Source organism: Perna viridis, chromosome 2 (assembly GCF_037379345.1).
Source record: "Perna viridis isolate PV_CMFRI_1.1 ecotype Kerala chromosome 2, ASM3737934v1, whole genome shotgun sequence".
In the NCBI taxonomy this organism is placed as follows: domain Eukaryota; kingdom Metazoa; phylum Mollusca; class Bivalvia; order Mytilida; family Mytilidae; genus Perna; species Perna viridis.
The window spans coordinates 47,745,147-47,767,927 of record NC_142446.1 but is presented as its reverse complement, the minus strand read 5'-3'; the positions used below and the strand labels follow the sequence as shown (position 1 = coordinate 47,767,927).

Genomic DNA, 22,781 nt, shown 5'->3' with positions numbered 1-22,781 from the left:
TAATATTATACTTAAAGTTGTGGGTGTGGGTACGTCTATTATAAGATCATTATAAATATGTGTATAGTATATCATAACTATAAATCTGTAGTACTGCCATATCTGGTCTTAGATCATAACAAGCTTGGCCACTAGATTATAATTGGCTTGTTACCCTTTAGTTTAATCACATATATGATACATGGCTCTTAGATACTACTTAAAGTATCCAGTCCAAATACCACGATTGATGTCTTGCTTTTAACTATACATGTATAGATACTACTAAGGGTTTTTTAACGTCCTTGACTACTCTTACTATACATAGATTCAACTTAGGGCCTATATATAGCAATCTCCTGCTTTAAACTAGCGGGTCGATACGCAGTAAATCAGGTTATAGGTCTGTTGAGGAGATTGTGTTTGTAGGTCTTATAGTTTATATTTGATAGAACAGGCAACAAATCTATAGTTATCTATTTTAAAGACCCTAACCTGTTATGTAAAAAGGAATGAATTAAAATTATGATAACATTTTAATTTTCAAATATCAAATCTACAATATCGTCACTCCCGAGCTCTTTACCAACGATAGATGGTTTTGACGAGTAAAAGGTGATAGGTTTTGGTTTATAGTGATCATTAACGACATTTTATTGCTTTATATTTAAGTCAAAATGTTTGAATATTATACTTTGGCCATTTAATTCAACATTAATGAACAAAATAAGTTTATAACAAAGATTTTTTTAACCAGTCACTAATATACAATATTTTTACTTTGAACAGCAACTTCAATTTCAGTTTTGTAAAGGTGAATTGCCACGGCGCGGCTCCTTCAAGTTTCTAATTTGTCCCCGTCGAAACTATACAGTAATTGACCAAGTAAACATAGTCAAAGCTTTCTGATCTTTTTAAAAAAATGAGACATTAAAGGAACATATTGCGTAAGTGATACTCCGCCACATAATAATAAAAAAAATCAGTTCAATATTAAAGGCAGTCAGTATAATAGACATACTTTGCAAAACATAGCAGTCTGATATTCGCATATTAAACGCGCGTAAAATGAAACCTCTTCAGTTGAGTATATAAATAAAAAAATAATTTTTTAAAACTTTGTGTTTGTGTTGAACATAACAAATCCGACTTTGTCGTGAGCTACAGTGCATAAAACAGATTTTTATGCTAGAAATCCTTTAATATTTTGACAGTGGAGGCTTTTGTAAAACAGACTATACCACAAATACTACACGCTAATTTTATCAACCAATAAATGTTGTCGGTATAAATTTTCTAGTTCGGCATCCAATCAAATCATAGCCCGCCAAACAATAGCTCGCGTCCAACAACGAAGGAAGAAGATAAAGGTAAATAATCGTGTTTTTTCTCTAGTAATGTGCAAAATTGATAAATTGCGATAAAACATTATTCATTCGAAAAGTTACTTAATATTTATGATATGCAGTTCTTGTACAATGTAATTTCGGTTCCTGCTCATGATATTTTTTAAGAAAACTATGTCGAGGTTTTTTGTTTCTCTTTGATAGATGAAGCCTGGAGTGGAGAAACTTGTTTATTTACTGAATGACAATGTTTACCGTCTGCAATATCTAACCAGTTGCTTATTGCTTCAGCACTTTCTTCTTTATAATCCAGAATCAGTCTTTTGACTGATAGGGCTGTGAAACCATGTGTTCTTATAAAAAAAAATATTTTGTTTACATTCTGACGCATGCATCGGTGAACTTCGGCAGCCAACGACGTATCACCGCTCTAATTCGTTTAAGCAAGATAGATAACTGATTTTTAAACATCCGTACATCAATTTTCACACATTTTAGCTTAGATTAAACTTGAAATTAAGACTTGTCCAACACGACATGAGTCGTGTCGTTTATCTCTTACTAGGGAGGTCAGTCAAAATATGAAGTATGTAGAAAATGTACAAGTTTATATTAGTTTGAAAGAGCCCAACAAATGTAACTTTTTGGTGCAAAAATTTTTAAAATCGGTCAAGGGGTTCAAAAGTTATTACAATTTAAAGTTCAAAATTTTGGTCATTTTTCTTGCGAAGGCAATAATGTCACATTTTGGGCACTTCTGTGGCCCACATAAGTCAAACAGGTAAAGAAATTCATACATTGTGTCTTAATCATATAAATAAAGCCATTTCATACTTTGATTTAAGCCATTCAGGAAAATTGTATCTTAGATACAAAGAAAATTACACTTTTTTAAAATCGGCAAAAAAACACTTTGGACTTAGTTTTTTTTTGCTATGTGTCAACAGCATCATGAATTAAAGTGCCATTTTTGGATATTCATATTTGGAAATTGGAAGGTAGTAGAATTCTGATACTTTGCTATTCTTTCAAGAGTAATCCATTAAACAGAAATAAATAAACAAATATTATGTAAAAACCTCTGATTTGTTTTTCATTGGAATCAAAAACGCTGCGGCAGACCCCCTTTTTTTTATATGCGTTTTTTCAACAAAAAAATACATTTTTGCTTACTAAGAATTCAAAAAAAATATTTAATTTTTTCTGTCACTTGTTTTGTGTGGCAATAAAGTTGCTTGACTTGAAAAATCATGTTTTTCTGCTCAAAAAAATTTTTTGAGGTAGAAAATTTACATTTTAGGGTAAATTTTAGAGCTATTTTCAGTGCAAAAAATGGCGAAAGGTCAGACAGAAAAAGACATTTTGAATTTAAAAGCAGTTTTTAGCACATGACAGTTATTGTTATTGTGATTAAATATGTAAAAACACATTTTTATCAAGAAATAATTGAATTATATTTAAAAATCAACAAGCAAATGTTGAAAAATGGGGGTAAATCGAACATTTTTGAAAATTTCAGATTTAAAAAAAAAAACGCATATTTATGCTAATATTGATCAAAATATCAACCTACCATATACTTATGTGGTACCATTTTAAAGCTTAGAATCTAAGCTATCACATGAAGATACTTTCATCTTATTTTGCTATAAAATGTTTAATGTGGATGAAAATTTGTTAGGCCTATACCTTAAATGAAGCCAGACGATAATCAAAATAAACATACATTTTTGCTGCAAAAAGTGGCAAAATAATATTATATCAAGGTCTGGTCAATTCTAAGATTCCTAATGTAGTCTTGTAATGTTTTCTTGTTTAAATAGGGTCTTTAAACATAATAATAATCTCATGATTATGTTAAAATTGAATAAAATTTCAAAAACAAATGCTGTTTTCCCAAGAAATTGAGAAAATTTTTATGAATACATTGACTTGAACCAATGCGCATCCTTTCACTATGGAACTTTGAAGCCCTAGCTGTTTCCTCATGTGTACTATTATGTACATTAAATGATAATAAACAAAATATCATCATTTGATTAAATTTAATGAACTTTTCGAAGTTTCCATTTCAGGCCAGAAGGGTTTCTTCACCAGGATCTACTATGTCTGCCAAATCTACAAAAGAGATTATGTACATAAGGACATTACACCTATTAACATCATTTACCTTATCAATTTACTTACAGTTAGTTTACTTTCTATTAAATCATAATCTGGTTTGCTAACAATCTGAAAAAATGTAAAACTTTATTTGATGTTGGTTGCTCACAAAGCGGTTGACAAAAGATGTGGCGAGGAGTTAAAAACACCAAACTTCCTTTTCCAGAATAATTATCTTCATTTCAAAACAAGAAGATTGTTTTATAAGGTTATATTAATGTTATGTTAAATAACTTAATATGAATAATTTCGCTGCGTGATCCGTCTGGTTCTTCTATCAAGTGTTGAACTCTCTTACCAATCAGGTTATCAGGTTCAAGTGTGTCTGGAACTACCCTACTTACTGTACCCCATATGGTCCTACCTCAGACAGCCCATATTCGTCTCATAGCATAGCCCACTTTGCTCCTCAGGCCATCTGAAATAAACAAGTAGTGGAATTCAATGAATATGTACTGTGAAGCAGTTTTAAAGCAGAGTCTAAACACAAAACTAATCGACAGTTCTTGTAAGTAATATATGATTCAAATGTAAATGCTTATTTGTTACCATAATTAAAAGACTCAAAAGTTTTACTATTAAAATAAATAAAGCTACTAAACTAAATCAAAGTATAAAAACTAACTTACCATAAATTCGAAACATCTCCAGAACTCAACAAAATGAAACTAAAATGATGAAAAACAAACAGAAAATAAAACTAAATCATAATAAAATTTACATCAGTGTTTACTTTTTATATGACAAAATAAAATAAATATTTAGGCAGCCTGTTTACTAATACTTTCTTCTGAAATAAATCAATAATTAGAAGAAAAAACATAGTACAAGTATGTTTCATATACATACAACAAAAGATTGGTATTATGAGTCAATCAATGTGATCCTAAAAAGGCAAAAAAAAAATTAAACCATAATTAATTAAAATTTAATGATAAATAATGTATATTACTAGGATTTTAAACCTTTTCCAAGCAATTGTACATGTATATGAATATTAAATAAGTAGAGCATCTACAATCCTCTAAAAAATGAATATGTAAGTTAGCTGTTAAAAATTGTACAATATGAATATATAAAGTAAACTTAAGAAGATGCAGGTCATATGTAAAATATGCAATTGCCACATATATAAATCTCATCAAATAAGTTCTATTTATCAAGTAAAGTACAAGCAGGGCTACATGATAATTGTTCTAATAAAAGTCATAATTAATATATATTAACTGATAAAATGAAAACCAGAAAAAAAGTTGTGTATCATTTGAAGAAGCAATTTAAGGTTGATTTTTTTTCTACATATGATAATTTTGGATAAATAAAACAGTTAAAATAAATATAAAGAAGGTTTATGCTTAAACATGTGAGTTTCATATAAATTGGGCACTACATATAAATTAAAATTGAATTATCAAGAAAATTAAATGCAATATGTGCAAATTCTCCCAACCAATAGAAAAAAAGCAAGGTAAAATACAGAGACTTCCGATAATATAGGAAAGTCGATAAAGTCCGAAAGATTTTGAATGGATTGCAATCAAACGTTGGGAGAATTTACTTCATTACATATTCATCGTTTAATAAAAATGTTATGGAAACATATTCCAACTAATGCTAAATGAGTGTAATCTTTTTTAAATCAGCTCATACAGAATCAAACGAAAATCAGACCTTCCAAGAAGGTGAATATAGTTTTTAAGCTTGCAGATGATAAAAGGTCATTCTAGAATTTGACCTTACGGAAACAGGGCGATTAGGCTTATATTAGACATAATTTAGGTACTTACCGTAAGTGATTGGCCTCCATGGCCTAGGTCCATCGTTGTCTGCACCACCAGTCAAAAATCCGTCCAGAAAACAGTCGGTAAAAGGCATTTATCCACGAGTGTTCGAAAATCTTAACAGAAGCTATGGCGGATCAGTAACATCCGGTTAGCAAGAACGATAACCGGTCCCGCTTTAATTTTTGTGAAAACCACGCCCTGACCACCCTAATATCCAATCGATTCCGCAAGCTATTATTGTTTTTCTTCTGAAACCAGGGTTACGGATGGACGCAGATAGGATTAAATTTTCGGAATCCGACTGTCAGTGCATTCCGGGTACGCAAAAACTATTTTTTTTCAACATGTTTTTCCTTAAAATTACGTAAAAAATATGTTTTGTAACCAAAAAATTAGCCTGACAACCGGATTATCAAAATTGAAGATATTTCCAAAAATTTAAGCCATAAATGAAGAAAATCGGTCCAGTAATAGCTTGCGGAATGAATTTTGAAATAGGTATGATCTTTGACACATAGTTTTTCAGGCGGCCATTTTTCTCAAAGTATCGTCACTTCAAACGTTTGTACCAAATGACCATCAACTCCAATAACAATTAAAGTTGTATATTTAGAAAGAGAAATGTCTCATCTTCAATTACATATATTTTTTATTGTCATGCAATGGATTTTTAACCATTTTCTAACGTGTTAAAGTTGACTCAAAATTGAGAATTTTGCTCTCGCAAGAATATCGATAAACGCACTACCGACCTCCCTACTCTTACTTAGTCTTACCGAAGGCCAAGGAAGGAGAAAGTTGGGAAAATGTTAAGAACATTTTTATTTCTGAAATACAGTATACCAGGTGTAGATACACCTCTCTTAAGTTGGGAAAACGTTTTATTGCTCAAAATCCTGATTTTTCACAAATTCTCCCCAATAAAATGTTCATATTTTGATCAACCTATAATTCTTAAAAATAAAGTTTTGGCATTTACATTCACACTGAGGTATTGCTGTTAATCACACATCTTGCATTCACATTACAAGTGAGGTATGCACATGGCTCTTCTGTCAAAATCAAAAACCCTAGATTAGAAATCAAAACTACATATATATTTTCAGAATCATGTAGATTTTTCAAAAATTGCCCTTCCAATTACAATTTTATGATCCCATTACTGTAACACTGAGCCCTCATACATATACATCATTCTTTAATCGTTTTAAATTATGCCAAACTGCACAAATTTAATGCATAGTTTTTAATGCTGTATATGTGTACTTGAAGTTGTACTGTATTTAACATTAGTTTTTCAACATACTGTTTACTGTTAGTGTACATAGACTAGAGATTCTCATTTTTTGCACGGTGTCATGCCATGTGTTACTTTCTGTGTGCCATGTGTTCATTTGGTGTTGCGCCATGTATTCAAATTTGCATCACACATAGCAAATCGGCAATGTATTTCCCAATTACTTTTTCTTATTAATCACCTATATCTGTCATAAATCAATACAATTGGCGCATGTTTATTCTAACAGTAATACATCTCCGATCGGTCAAATTCAGCATTATTACCATGGGCAAAATCAATAAGATTCACACAAGCTGAATTTCTACTTTTTTTTTAATGAATAAAATTTGATAAATTTTCATTTGTTAAAAGTATCATGAGTTGAGAAAATTTTACTTTGAGAAAGATCGGAGAGGGGGAAGATGATCTTATCTGGCACAGAATAGCAATCCACTTTGATTAACTTTTTTGAAAGGGTGATGTATCAATTCCCAAAAGCTTTTAAAATTTTGTTTAATGACACAGATTCAGTCGAAAATGACATTTGACTGTCTATGTTTTTGTGGATAAATTATAAAGAACTTTTTTAATGGTACCAATAAAATGGCCACACGTAACAGTGATTTTAATTTCTCTAGAGCTGTGGACCTATGGTCAAGCCTACGGAAGAGAAAACTTTGCCTTGGTATAATTGAGTGAAACAGTACAGACAGAAAAATTTACCATTGTTGATTATTAATTTCTATGTTGTAGCAAGAATCTATATTTATTTAACTCCTTGGTTGTAATTTGTGCTATTAAATATGTCTCATTCAACCTTATATTTTCTTTGGCAATTTATTTTCTGCGTGAAAGGACACACGCTACGATGAAAATTTGTCCAATCGGAGAGTGAGCCATGCTTTCATTTTGATCCATGGAGATCCCTGAACATGTATGTATATTCCTCACAAATTCAAATTTATTGGTTTGATTTCAGGTTTGTTAGGAGGAACCCATTGCCATGGCATCTCCTAAGAAGGTAAGGAAACAAATACTGTTCATTTAAGAGCAAATTAAATATCATGATTTTCTAAATATTTTTTTTAAGTACATGTAATGATAAATCCCTTAACAGTCTTTCTACTGACTTTACCATAAAAATGGATAATGCATTCAAGTACATGTAAACATTATTTACTTGCTAACATCAAATTGAATGCAAATATCTTCCTGTAGCAGGGTTAAAAATTGCTGTCCCTAAACTGAAGCTGGTCATTCCTGAAAAGTCAACATTTGAAGCCCTTACACATGGATTTAGACACTGGCCATTTTTTTCAACAGTGCCTCATGAAAGTTTTTCTTGACTTTTTTTTTAAACTGTGAATTCATTCATGCCTAACAGACTTGTAAATAGTTGAAATAATAGTCTTTCTAAATAACAGTCATTGAAGGATTAACTTATAATCCTATTTATATACATGTATTTAAACTTTAAATTTCAAGGGTCAATAGGGGAAAGTTTATTCTTGAATTATTTAATCATTAAATATGTACAGTCTCCTGATAGCTGACAATACATGTACATTGTATAAACAAAAATTATAAATTATAAACTGCAATATCAGCTTTGTAACAGGTAGATATGAATCTATTTTAAATGGTTTATAATGTACAGTTCAATATTGTGATTTGTTAGAAACAGTAATTAACTCAAGGCTGTAAAGTAGGCAATTTAACACCAGGAAATTGACTGCGTATGTACTTAGTTTCCGGTTCAAATTTTCAATGCAGAAAGAATACTGTATAGCACATGGTTCTATTATTAAGCTTACTCATCTGTATTTCTTTTATATACATGTACAATGTAAATTTTCATGTGCTTATGGATTTCTATGCAAGGCTGAAAATAAAAAAAAATCTATGTTTCCGGTGACCCAACCTGTACCCATACTTTTTATTCAATTTTCCAAAATAAAGGTGATGTAGACCGACCCTCTTTTCAATCACAGGTTTCAACAGCTAACAGAAAATTTTCATAAAATGCCGTTTTGAAGACAATTTATTGTGTAGAGACAGGATCAGTTGTTCAAAACATGTAAAAAAAAAACGTACCATGAAGGTAAAATTCCCAGATAAACAAAGATTTTTCTTCAAAACAATGTATTTTACCTCATTTCCAGTTGACAATACTTACATGTATTTGTCTAAGGGATTTGGAACAAACACGAAAAAAATAACGGAAATTTAGGCACATTGGGAATGGCGTAAAATGATGTCCAAACAAAAAAAAATTAAACTCTGACCTAATCTTTTTTTTTAAACAAGTTACTGGAAACAATACTTTTTCCTTGGCCCAATAAGAAGGGAGGCATGTACTAGCCTTTTACTACCAGAAGTTCAAAGTCTTTTTTTGTATTTTATGTACATGAGAGATTAAGCTTGAGATATTCCTCTACATTAGCTGACTGAAGCAAGGGTTACCATGTGATTTAATGATGATGAATATTTAAAAAAAAATTAGCATGTCAATGCTGAAATTCTGCTGTGAAGAGTATTCAATTCTAAAAGATGTGTGGGTGAAATCTTACAAAATACAGATTAATAATTGAAATGCATTTATTTGATAGACAAAGTCATCCAGGTCGTCAAGATCTCCTGCAAGACAAAGATCTACCAGTCGCTCATCAAGGAGCACTAGATCTAAAAGCCGTAGTAGAAGCAGGAGTAGAGGAAGGTCTATTGCTTCAAAGAAAACTGAAACACCACCTAAATCTACCAAGAAGCCAGCAACTCCAGGTGCAGGGAAAGCAAGAAGAGAAGAAAGAGCTGTTACTCCAACAAGGCGTTCCACAAGATTGGAAAATAAGGTAACAGTCTTTTTAAACATTAACTCATGTTGACATTTTACATTGGCAATTTCAGCTTAAAAAATTAAGAATTTGGAAAATAATCATGGAAAAGAGAGAACTGCAGCATGCTGAATCCAAAAAAATTCTCCTTTTTAAGTTTTTCCTATTTTGGAAATTATTAAATTGAAAATGTTGATATATAGTTTATTTTCTTCTCTGACTGTATTTTCCATGCAAAAAAATTATAATTTTAGTTCATAAATTTGTAAAAGAATTAAAATTTATACTAAATTGTACATGCATTGGTGATACAGTATTAAACTTGATTTTTGTTTCTTTTCCAAATTTGCAGGACCGGAATAGATTTTTTTACAGTAACACTAAGGGATAATTTCTGGTTGAAATAAAAATATAAAATATTTTTAATTTTGACCAGGTTGGTATTGCAAAAAAAAACAGTTACAGTTTTTTGTTTGATTTTTTTCTCAGCCACATGATTTGTCTACAAAGTGGACAAAACTAAAATGTAATATATATGACTTTACTTTAATCAATTTGGTACATACTCATTACTGGTTGATGCTTGATTTTTGTGCCCAAAACATAAAATGCTATGCATAATTGTAAACTCAATATTTGAAGAAGTATAAAAGTAATAAGAATAATCATCTATGGTTTGAATGGGTAAATGACAATGGTCACTTCTGACTTGTTAAGTATTCTAGAATATCAGTTTTTAAATGCATCCTCCTTTGTATAATACACTTAAGCTTTGATGATATTTAAGTGAAATTTTACTTTTCTTCAGACACTTGCTCCAGCAGAAAGAAAACCTGTTGAATTTAAAATGATTGAAGAACCAGAAAAAGTTCGAGTTGGAGTAACAAAGACAAGAGAGTTTGGAGGTGCTATTGGATCCTTCTTTATGGTGTTAGGCTTACCAGTTACTGTTCTTGGACTTAATATTTTATGTTCTCAGGTTTGTATTATGAATTGGACCCTGTTGTATCACCATAGAGCAAGGATAGGCATTAAATTCCAACCCTGGTAGTTACCAGACCAGCAATTGCTGCTGATAAGAGACAAAAGTGGTAAATACTGGTCAGTTGAACTTAATTCCCTAAAAAATGTTAATTGTGAAAACTAGGTAAATTTTAAATATTTTTTATCAATTATATTAATGTTAAAATTGATTATCAAATTATTTACAGGAATCATAGATTAAACTTATGTAATTGTCAATTGGGAGTGTTGTCATCTATGTTGTTAATTTTTTTTCCAGACGATACTTTGTCTTTAGTCTACATGTAGGTAGCCAAATGTCAACTATCTGACTTCAGTATAAGACTGCTTTAAAAATGAGAATTTATGTAGTGATTCAAAATGAAATATTACATTTCAGAAAAACTGTAAGATTGTAATGCCAAAACTTTCGACTGATTGGAGAACTTACTTTGATCGAGATGCTGCCCTGATTTATGTTGGTTGGTTCTTATTTCAAGCTGTCCTATATATGTTGCCAATAGGGAAAGTGGTTTCTGGTCAACCATTGAAGTCTGGCCAGAAATTGACCTACAGATGTAATGGTATGTCGTTATATATTTGGATAAATATATGCTTGCATTGACAGATCAAGAATGTCAAAATTTCCTGCCAGACTTGCCTTACTCAAACTGCTGGCAAACAAAATAATCTGAAGCAATTCTAATAAAAAATGGTATTGAGTAGAAACTTCCATTATTGGCCTGGTTAATTATAAACAGTGTTCATTTTCTATTACAAAATAAATTTAGTGATAATTTGGGTAAAGTTGTCTACATAAATTTCATAGTTTTTCAAGTAATGATTATTTATTGCCAAGGTATTTATTTATTTAAGAGTAGAGACAATAGAATCCCTTTAGACCTTGTTCTTTCTTTTGTGTAATACAAGGGTTACTCATGGCATAATCTAGGATTCAGTGAATAGGAAAAGTGACTTCTCCCTTCCAAAAGTGATAGGGAGAGGTGAGTCTGGAATGGGGTGAAATCTTACATCACCTTTAGAATATTTTGTGGCATTGCTATGAAGTTGTATCTCAAGGACATGTATTCTAATAAATAATAAACAAATAAGAAAAGTTTTGTACTGTAATTCCATTTTCAGTACTTGCAAATTGAATAAGTACATGTATAATAAGTAACTTAAATTGAAAATAGCAAGAGATCAGATTTTCATTGAGAACTTGTTTCTTATGGTAACATGTTCTTAAAGTCTAAGAATGATCTGCACCTTCATGTGGTCTCTTCCTCTGTGAAAGAAATTAGTAGTAGACCTATGGGTTTTTTTGATTCGTCGAAAAAACATGGCTGCCATTACTAAAAATTGAACTTAAGGGTCAGAGCAGATTTTTGCATATATCTCCAAAACCATGAGGTTTAGATAAATTCTGACATAGGTAAAAGTGTTTAGCATGATGACATCTATCTCTTGTCAAATTTTGGTTTTAATCCGTTAAGCCATGTTGGAGTTATTGCCCTTTTTCAACAATTTATTGCTATTTTTAATGTTATTTCTTTCAAAAATCTTCTCCTCTGATACTACTGAACCAATTGAAACCAAACTTGGTATGAATGTTCCTTGGGATATCCTGCATAGAACTGATGTGGGGATTTTTGATTCATTAAAAAACATGGCCGTCGTTACTAAAAATAGAACATAGTGGTCAGACATTAGTTTTTCGCATATATATCCAAAACCATTGGGTTTAGCCGAATTCTTTCAATAGCTGAGATGATCCTTATTATTAGGACTACAAAAGTCTTAAGGGATAAAAGTTGTCAGATGACTCCTTGTAAGTTATTGCCCTTGAAAGGGAAAAAATGACTTTTTTTTTATAACAGTTTTTAGTTAATATCTTGAAAACTATGATAGATTAAAAGAAACTAAATTGTTAAAGTGATCCTTATAAGCCCTACCAAAGACTTCTTGAGTCAAAATTGTTGGACAGCTTGTTAAATTTATTGCCTTCGAAAGGCAAAATTCAACCAGGTTGGCGATTCAGGCTCCTGGAAGCCTCTTGTTTTTATAAGAGATAATAGCATAATTATCTTTATTTTGGCCTTACCAAAACAAAGTGTCACTTAGACGCATGTGCACTCGTACACATAACTGTGATCCAAGCTGAACCTACCAATTATTAATTTTCTTTAAATACCATTGAAATCACTCAGGGATCTCCATGGATCAAAATGGACACATGGCTCACTCTCCAGTTGGACAAATGTTCATTGTGGTGCGTGTCCTTTCATACAGAAAATAAATTGCTAAAGAAAGTATGATTAGGTTGAATGAGACATATTTAATAGCACAAGCTACAACATAGAAATTAATAACCAACAATGGTAAATCTTTCTGTCTGTAATGTCTAACTCAATCATACCAATGTAAAGTTTTCTCTTCTCTAGGCTAGACCATAGGTCCACGCCTTTAGAGAAATTAAAATCAGTGGTAGGTGTGGTCATCTTGTTGATACCATTTAAAATGTTCTTTATAATTTAACCACAAGAAGGTAGACAATCAAACATCATTTTTGTCTGAATCTGTTGTCATTAAACAATATTTTAGAGCTTTCCATCACCCTTTCAAAAAAGTTAAACATATTGGATTGCTTTTTGTGTCAGATAAATGCTGAGATTGTTCAGACATTGTTGTATAAATTTAAGACCGTCTTCCACCCTCTCTGATTATTCTCAAATTAAATTCAACTCTGGATAGTTCCTATTTTTTATTAAATGAACAGTTATCAAATTTTATTCATAAAAAAACAAAACAGTTAATACCATTCAGCTTATTTGAATCGTATTGATTTTGCCAGTGGTGATAATCCTGAATTTGACCAATCCAAAATTTGTTTACACACTCCCTGACACATTAAACCCCTGAATATTACCAATCAAAACCTTGTACATGTATTACTGTTAGAATGACTACATGCACCAGTCATATTGATTTTTGACAGATATAGGTGATTAATAAGCAAGAGGAATTGGAAAATACATTGCAGATTGCAATGTGTGACGCAAACTTGCTTACATGGCGGACACCAAATGAACACATGGCGCTCGTTTTGAACTCAATAAGTTGAAAAGCCCCGTGCAGGTCCTAGTGTTAAAAGAAAAGGCTTGCAGCAGTGCTAAGCTTGTCGTATAAGGCGACTAAATAGTGCTCAGAAACCTAGCCGGGGGCTAGGTGCTCTGCCCACAGAGCAACTGAGATGTGTGCCCCAGGTGGCGGAATGGGGTACCCTTGGCGTGTTGCATGCTGGGGTTGTCAGGCTATAATACGGAAAACCTGACCGCAAACCATAGTGGTGCACCGTGTTGGGAAAGATGCCACGTTAAAGAACCCTGCTGTGGTATTTGATAGGAGTAGGAACCTTTGCGATCTGCCACAGGAGGCTAAATTGCCTGACCTTACCCATCCACCCTTTTTCCAGTGGCAATCAAAATTTGTCGACCCATTATCCTTGTGACCCATCCTTTTTTTTCATTTCATGTTCATTTTATCATCCATTTCATGTTCATTGTCTGAATATAGCTGAAATATTGCTGCTCGGACATTAAACCATAACAAACAAACAAATGAGTTGAAAATGTTTCATTCAAATAAGTTCTGCCGGTTTTATCTATTATCCAGGTCGCTATGAGAGGTGAAATAGTGTATTCCCTGGATTGCTTGGTCTTGATGAAAATTAAAGTGAACTTCTTCTAATTCAAGTTTTCTCTTCAAAACAAATATTGTCACCGTTTTGGTAATTGTTTACCTGGAAGGGCCAGAGTTATCTCTCATCGGCCAAATTCACTTCCTTAAAAGAAAATGAACTGGTGACTTTTAACAATTTTTTTTAAAATCTTGGCGACTTAAATAAATCTCGATTTTGCTGCTTAGATTATGTCCTGGCGTTATTTATGTTAATAAACTTGAGAGTAAAAGGTCAAGAGTTAACCATGCCTGATTTTACTGAAAAATCTTAATATCTGTTGACTAATCAAAGGTCAAATAAAACTCAATCACTATGACTCACTTTCATATAATTTTTTTCTATCAAAATATTTTGGTGAGCGAGAAAATAATGAGCAAGTAATTTTTCCACTTAAATATTCAATTCTTGGGTAAGTGTCCATTTGAATATTTCAAAATACTGGCAAGGTTGTCAGACTTGTTTTTTAACTTTTGTGTTCTAAAATTTATCCAGATTAAGTATAAATATAGCATGATAGTTGTCCCTTAAAATTTATGAAGCTCTGTAATGTTCAGTTTTAGAGTCTATTCATTGAATGTGTTGTTAACTTTCAGGTTTGTATTTTGATATTTTTAGATCATCTTTGTACATTTTGCAAAACTCTCTGATCCCTTTAATAATATATGTTGAATACAAAATTTTTGACTTGCTATGTTTTTTTTCTCCTTGTGAATTTGAAATTTGCACATTTGTTGACTTGCATACATGAAATTCTGCACAAGCTTTTTTCCGAAAACTGTAATACTAACTAGATCTGTTACATTTAGCTGAAGGTATGTTGCTAAATGTTAGTGCACATTGCAAACCACAGTGCTATATTGTCATCAGAGAACTTGACGTAATTGTACATCCTAATTCTTCTGTGTTTCTATTTACAGGTTTCTTTGCTCTTGTTGTTAGTCTAATGGCATTTGCTGGAGCTGTATATTTGAAGTATCCAGTACAGGTAGTCCATGAAAAATTCATACAGCTGATCTCTGCAGGAATTATATTTAGTTTCGTTCTCAGTTTGCTTTTGTACATTAAAGCAAGACGTGGTCTTAATGCTAACTTGGCTCCGGGAGGAAACTCAGGTAAAAAGATAGTCTTTATAGCAGCAGTATATGTAATGAGTGATTTCAATAAGATTTGTTGGAAAAAATTTAATTAAAAAACTAGTTTGAAGAAAAAATCACTTTGTTCAAGACAACTTGGATAGTTATTATCGGCTTTCAAAATATTTTCTAAAACTCAATATTATTATTTTCAAGAGTTCTAATGTGATACTAACTAATACTTGCACAATTTTTTTATGTGGATAGTCCAGCATTTTTATACTTGCCGAATGCTTAAAATTTTTTATAAAGACTGAACCATAATAATTTTGATCATTAATAATAAGCATTCTGTCAGACAATGCATAAATAAACACTCACAGAAAATTATCCTATTCTCAATATGGCTCTATAAATTAGTTCCTACATTGTAGGTTTCCTAAAGAAAAAAAAAGGAGTAACAGTAGCTCATATGGACATTTCAAAAGTAATGTAAGACAACAAACTTGTTAACAACTCAAGTATATTGTGTAAGATGTAGTTTTTATTGTGACTTGATTTTCAACAATATGTAAATGTTATTTTTCTAGGAAACATATTATATGATTTCTTCATTGGTCACGAACTTAACCCAAGGATAGGAAGTTTTGATCTGAAATTCTTCTGTGAACTACGACCTGGATTGATTGGATGGTTAATGATTAACTTAGTATTTCTGACAGAAGTCTACCAGAAGACTAATACTATGCCACCTGCATTGACAATGGTTGTTGTGTTCCAAGCATTATATGTCGCTGATGCACTGTGGTTTGAGGTATTGACATAATACTTTTGAGATTTAATGATGGTGTCATTCCCTTTATCATACCCTTCTGTCCTGATAAGTATTAAGTCATTAATGTCAAGAAACAGATTTGTGTATTCTTACCCCCCAAAAAATCTTTTGCAGATCTTAGCTATGGATTGTAAACAAAAACATGTGCATCTATCTCTATTATGATGTGATACTCAATCTATACAACTGTCTGTTTTCTCAAACTTGCATGCTAAAATAGTATTTGCATTTGGAGGATGAGTACATATTCTTTCATGCATTGCACACACACACACCCTTCTTGGCAAGGGAGATTGACAGAAATAGTTTCTATGTATAATGGGCACTGAGAAGTGAGGAAAAATCACCGACTGGACATCATTGATATGAAAGGATTCCAGTAAATCCAGTGAAATGTGTATCCTTTCATCATGAATCTTTTAAATAAAAGTATATTTAAAAAAAAATTTGTTTCCCTGCATTTGCAAGCCATTTATTTATAAAAATACATTGATGTATTGCATCCATTCAACGAATCAACTAAAATGTTAACATTTCCTGTTTGTATGCAAATGAGGTATTTCACCAAAACAATGACATCTAATCCAATTGTTTATGAACAAGATGTCTTAATTTTCCAAGGTTGTGTATTGATAAATGACATCTGGAAACAGTTCATCAAGCAGATTAAAGGATTGGTGACAATTGTTTTCACCTTCAAATATGATCTTTTATTTGATAATTAAATGACAATGTGCCGGAGGACAGGTTGGCACTCCTGTTTTTGTGTATTGACGCTCCACTCACACAGTCGAAGAAATTATAATTATAGATTTTGGGAGAAAAATAAGAAACGTTGATTTTAGTGTGAACTATGAAATGCAAGAAATTGGCATCAATGATTAAAACAACTATTTAATAGCAGTAAAACTCTAGAAACTCATTGTTTTGGTGTACAGCACACACACACACACACACACACCCCCTCCCCCTACTGGAACGAAATTTGAAAAATTTGTGTGGTATACATGGAAGAATAGGGTTAAAGAAATGTGTGTGGTAGTATTTTGGTTTCTTAGCTTACGATAAAGAAGTGAATAACTTAATCATGTCATTATTTGTAGGATGCTATTCTGACTACTATGGATATAATTCATGATGGTTTTGGATTCATGTTGGTGTTTGGAGATTTAGTATGGGTACCATTCTTGTACTGTCTTCAGACCAAATATTTGGCTGAAGGAAATGCCAGTGAACTACTGTGGTATTGTCTGGCAGCTGTTGGAGTAATTAATTGTAAGTCAAAGGAAACTCTTGAGGAGTTAAAATGTTAATGATGTTGATAAATTAGGTTGTTTATTGATTCTAGGTTGAGTTAAAATCTTCAAGAGATTTAATTAATGTTTTGAAGGTGAATTAAATATTCAGAATTGCAAACTTGAGAAGTTGTTCTAATTAACAATAAAAACTGTTTTTTAATTTGGTGTATTTGTTACCTTTACTGTTAAAAGCAGTTAACTAACAGTCTATTAGATATCACATGTATATGAAAAAAATACTTACAAATTTTATCAACAAATATTCTACTTAAAAGGAAAGCTAGATTTTCAGGTTAATGATAAATCTGGAGAAAATTTAAACATTATAGTGTATTTTTACATATCTTTTACAAACCTGATTTTCTTCCAGTTTAAAGTGGAATGCTGTGTTTCAAATCCAGATTTTATCATTATGATTTTTTTTTTTTTTACTGTATATTTACTTCCAGTTTGCCAATTTTTGCTTTGCTTGTTGACCAAATGGGTTTTGTAACAATCATGCTTTTTATTTTTTAGTTGTTGGCTATTTCATGTTCAGAGGAAGCAACTCACAGAAGAATGAATTCAGGAAGAATCCCTACAATCCAGCATTAGCTCGTATGTTAATTATCAAAGTATAAGTGTTCAACCTATTTATATTGCTGCATTTTATGATTTCTAAAATATTTTCTGTACATTGTTTTAGGTACAAAAAATATTTCTAGCAAATGGCATACAAGTTTTAATTACATGTTTCAAGTGCTATCACAGCTTAAATGGATTGACCCCTTGACGGTTTGAAATTTTGCATGCGGCTTCAAGCAAAATGTGTTTTACATTAAAAAATGTGACTGTTGAATGTGCAATCCTAAATTCTTTTTTAGATCTAGAAACTATTCCAACATCTACAGGAAAAAGGTTATTGGTATCTGGATGGTGGGGTCTATGCAGAAAGCCCAATTATTTTGGGGATATTATCATGTCAATTGCCTGGTCATTACCATGTGGTAAGTTTTTGTATTTTCCTTTTGTTTTTTTTTAAAGTTTTCTGTTCTCTTATATGTGTAAAATAAACTAGGATTTTCAATGAACATATTTCCACTTGGTTTATTGCAGTTTTCTGAGACTGGTTCCAAGTATCTTATTGAATAAAAGTATTGTGGGCTGAAAAAATACAATACTTGAAAATTCTTTATGCCAAGATTGATGGGTTTTTCTGCAAGTTTCTTAACTGAAGGAAAGAAGTGAGGCAAGATTGTCTTTTATTTTAATCATGTCAAGGAGTGTTAAGACAGTAGCCTCAGATTCTTAGTTCCTGCTGGCTATGATATTCATGCACTCCTTCCAGGTATCAGTTTATAGGATAGGAAGTCTTTGACTACGGTTAAAGTGAGCCAAATAAGATAATAAAAGTTTTATGTATTTTTTTTAACCATAACATTGATTATATTAGATAAATTTATAATATGTATGTTTATCATTTTATATGATGTAATCAAATATATAGTTGGTTTCCAACCCTTATTTCTGTCTTTAAGATCATATCACTTTTTAAAGTAGAAAAATGAGATATATTGATAATAGATATACATGGTCTTTGTAGGATTTTCTACACCAGTTGTATGGTTCTATCCAGTGTACTTTACTATTCTTCTAATTCATCGTCAGAGGAGAGACGAAGAGGTGTGTGCAAAGAAATACAAGGCCAGCTGGGATCGCTATTGTGAAAGAGTCCCTTACAGAATATTTCCTAAAGTGTACTAGTCTACAAAACATTTCCAAAATCAACCTACTTTTATTTCATTTTATGGTTTTAAATTTGAATACATTTACTAATGGTTTCTTTTTTCAGTTTTATCTCAGGGCTATATATGAAATTGCTTTGATGAAACTTCTAATCAAATATGAAATAATCATAAAAAATGAAAGTGTATCCCACAATTGTTATAACATTTATTTTTTTATTTATTATGTTTTTTTCCAGTTAGTAGCAATTTAGGTTTAGCTTGTTTGTTGTAGAGTTCAATACTCCTTCAAATGCATGAAACTGCAATAGGCCAAAACAAATAATGTGTTTTTTTCTGTATCTTCCAATTAAAAAAAACCGTATTTTCTATTTAGTAGACAATGTCTTCATACAAAGGCAATACACATAGTAACAGATGTTAGTAAGGTTGAAGTTTTCATTTCTTGAATATAAGTCATATGTTAAGTTCAGCTAGACCAAGATCTTGTAGCTATAACCAAATATTCTTATCAATTTTAAAATTTTCAAGGTCATAGCAAATATAGGATAGGTAAAATAGAAGGAATCAAGCATTTTATTTGTTTTTTTTTTATTTGCCTGTAACATGGTGTAAATATGCTTATGCTGTTATAAGAATATATTTTAATGCAGATGATGTGGCTTTCCACTATAAAATAATTGCACTTTTAAGAGTTACGTGTACTTACTTCCTTTTTGATAGTTTCATCACTGATCAAATTGAGAATTGATGAAGTTTTGAATATTTTTATTTTTACGTTTGTTTGGTACTTCCCCATAATCACCTGTTTGAGAAAATTTTTTAAAAATGGTTTGAAAAATATGCTCATTTTCTTAAAATTAATTTTACTCTATTGATATTTTATTATGATGCCATATATCAAAGTTGTAAATAATGTATATAGATTGATAATGATGCATTTTAGTGTTAAATCATGTATTTTTTTTAAATAGTTTTATATATTTTTATGTATAAAACTTGCAATAGTCTTTGTACATAAGTGTAAATTTGTGTAAAATATGTATGTATGAAAAAAACAACCCAGGAGTATTTATATAATGATGGTTGGTCAGTTTAGTATTATAAAGTACTTGTTTATTAATACAAATGATGTGTTTGTCTACTGGTAACTCATTTATTAGTTGAATACAAAATAGAACATTTTCAACAATATGAACATTTTCTTCATTAAAATATAAAACACAACCTAGTGTACAATAAAAATATTTTATTTGGATTTTTTTATACAAGGTTAGAAAGGAAGATTTAGTACATGTGAATGAATTGATGATAATTTTGAAAAAAAACATCTTTATATTATTTCTTTCAATTTCATTAAATGGCAACTCATTTACAGGAGATAATATTTCCCCATACAAGTTTTTAAACAATTTCTTTTGATTATAGGTGAAATCCATACCACAAATTTATATTTATTATGTGCTGTATCTGTTTTGTACATGTATAGCTGAACAATTATTGTATGGAAATGTAGAATTTATTGAAAGAATAGATGGAGAAAGAAAGTTATTTTTCATGTTGTTAATGGTAACATTGTTGTACTTAGGTATGGAATAAAACAATGAAGAAACCAGAGAATCCATTTTTTTTGTACTATTCATAAATTGTTTCTGCAAAAGCCAAATTCTAATTGTCCAAAAATACCCTTTGTAATCAAAACTTAGTGCCTTTCAAACTTTTACAACATAGATGAAAATCATGAATGCTGGGGAACTAAAAAGGTTAGCATATCAGACTTGAGTCCTTATTTCCCTAGAGTGTATTCTTTTTTCTTAAATTCTAGTTAAAACTGGCCTTAAACTGAAAGTAGTAAGTACAAGAGGTTGACTCAGTAAAAGTGGTGTGAGACATCATTCTTCCTTAGATTTCTGGTGAAATAAAGCACTGTGGATTATTCTTCTTTTTCTCAGTATGAAAAATGAGGTTGTCGGATCCCTAAACCAACAAATTAAAAATATTTGGTCTGACAGGTCACCAGAATTCTAATTTTTCTGGATGTGCACTAAAAATATATGCTTTAGTTCATGGACATGTGAAATCACCTTTAACGGGCATCTCTTGGGTAAGGGAGGTCATTGGATCAATCCCTGATTATGTCCGGACTAGAACTTAAAAATAGGCACTGTTTCTCCGTCAAGCAAGCGGCTGCGTGTAAAGGATGAAATTACGACGTGTTGGCACTGAGTGGCGTGGCACACCTGTCTGGCAATTGCTTCATGTAAAATTCTGTACAGCGTGTTGATTTAGCATAAAGCAGATCAAACGTTCTTATTCTCAAATGGAATGAAACTTCAGCGGCAGATGTTTAAAGTAACAACCAAGTAATCATACATGTATAAGATTGACCTTTTTTAACAAACCATAAACATACACTTGCAACAACCCAATAGATGATGCCCAAGTCTTCATGTGAAGCTCGGCATGCTGGGGTAGTCGTCGGTGTATTATGATAAATTGAGGAGTAAATGTGTCATTAATCAAACCCTTTAACAAAATGGAAGTTTATATTGGATTGTTTTGTACTGTACTGTACTGATCCATAGCAAGCGCAGAGCAACAAACCAGGATAAGAAAAGTTTTTTCTCTGTAAGATACGTTGAACTAATAAAAATAGTATTGATTGAAAATGCATTTATCCTCAAAATTTTGACGAAAATGAGCTAATAATGCCTGAAACCCCTTTCCAAAATCTATATCCGACACTGCAATTAATGTTATATATACAATAGGCTCGGATATTACATTAAAGTTGTCCTACCCATGTAAAAAGTATTTTAAGCATACAGTGGCTGGGTTTTATCACATGGTTTTATGTGATGTATTTAGGTTGATTGATTATTGTGGTTTAACGCCCGAGCAGCAATATTTTAGTTATATTCAGGCGATGAACATGAAAGGGGTGATAAATGAACATGACATGAAAAAAAAAAGGATGGGACACAAGGGTAATAGGGTCGACACATTTTGATTGCCACAAGATAAAAGGGAGGGATGAGTAGGGTCGGGCCATTTAGCCTCCTGTGGCGGAGTGCAAAGTTCCTACTCCTATCGAATACCATTGCAGGGTTCTTTAACGTGTGGGGAACGTGGCATCTTTCCCAACACGGTGCACCACTATGGTTCGCGGTCAGGTTTTCCGTATTATAGCCTGACAACCCCAGCATGTAACAAGCCAGGGGTACCCCATTCCACCATCTGGGGCACACATCCCAGTAATTGCTCTGTGGGCAGAGCGCCTACCCCCCGGCTAGGTTTCTGAGCACTATTTAGTCGTTATGATATGACAAATTGTGTATAAAATGTAACTTTTTTCTCTTATACTGATACTATGTGTAGCCTTAATACAACTTTCCACATTTTGTTTTCTTTCTCAGATATTCAAATCTTTTTAAGTTGATTATTTCTTGTCTCACGGAGCACCTGATTTTATTCGCGTTTTTATGTGGGAGCTTTTATTGCAAGTGATTTAACAAAAAGTGATTTAATAAAGATATAAAAGAAAATTTTAAAAATATTAAACCTCAAATCATGCATTCTGATGGTATATTTAACAAATTTTCAACAATTTTTAAAATTTGCAATTTTCTGAGGAGAGTCCAGCCGACCCCCCCCCCCCCTGGACCCGCCACTGGTTTTGAATGGTGATTTCTCTGAACTGTCCTTACAATGTTCTAATACGTCCA

General features: G+C 31.7%; 1 protein-coding gene and 1 long non-coding RNA gene across 4 annotated transcripts; one reads left to right on the top strand and one right to left on the bottom strand.

Annotated features, from left to right (window-relative positions):
• Window positions 1-749: 749 nt before the first annotated feature.
• LOC148625454 (delta(14)-sterol reductase TM7SF2-like) lies at window positions 750-20,676 on the top strand. Of its 2 annotated transcripts, none has more exons than XM_088569014.1 (11): window positions 750-1,349; window positions 7,531-7,572; window positions 9,161-9,400; window positions 10,191-10,361; window positions 10,785-10,968; window positions 15,044-15,238; window positions 15,790-16,013; window positions 17,138-17,309; window positions 17,849-17,929; window positions 18,196-18,318; window positions 18,915-20,676. In XM_088569014.1, exons 2-11 carry the CDS (start codon window positions 7,555-7,557, stop codon window positions 19,073-19,075), a joined length of 1,569 nt encoding a protein of 522 aa, XP_088425140.1. In that variant the 5' UTR covers window positions 750-1,349; window positions 7,531-7,554; the 3' UTR covers window positions 19,076-20,676. The 2 variants fall into 2 exon arrangements, with proteins under 2 accessions (XP_088425140.1, XP_088425141.1); XM_088569015.1 differs by lacking the exon at window positions 750-1,349 and adding an exon at window positions 6,057-6,080.
• Window positions 3,354-6,037, bottom strand: LOC148625455 (uncharacterized). Of its 2 annotated transcripts, XR_015919926.1 has the most exons (4): window positions 5,276-6,037; window positions 4,118-4,156; window positions 3,853-3,906; window positions 3,354-3,443 (listed from the first exon to the last, which is right to left on the bottom strand). It is a non-coding gene; the product is annotated as an uncharacterized LOC148625455 (long non-coding RNA). The 2 variants fall into 2 exon arrangements; XR_015919925.1 differs by having other exon boundaries at window positions 3,354-3,906.
• Window positions 20,677-22,781: the final 2,105 nt, after the last annotated feature.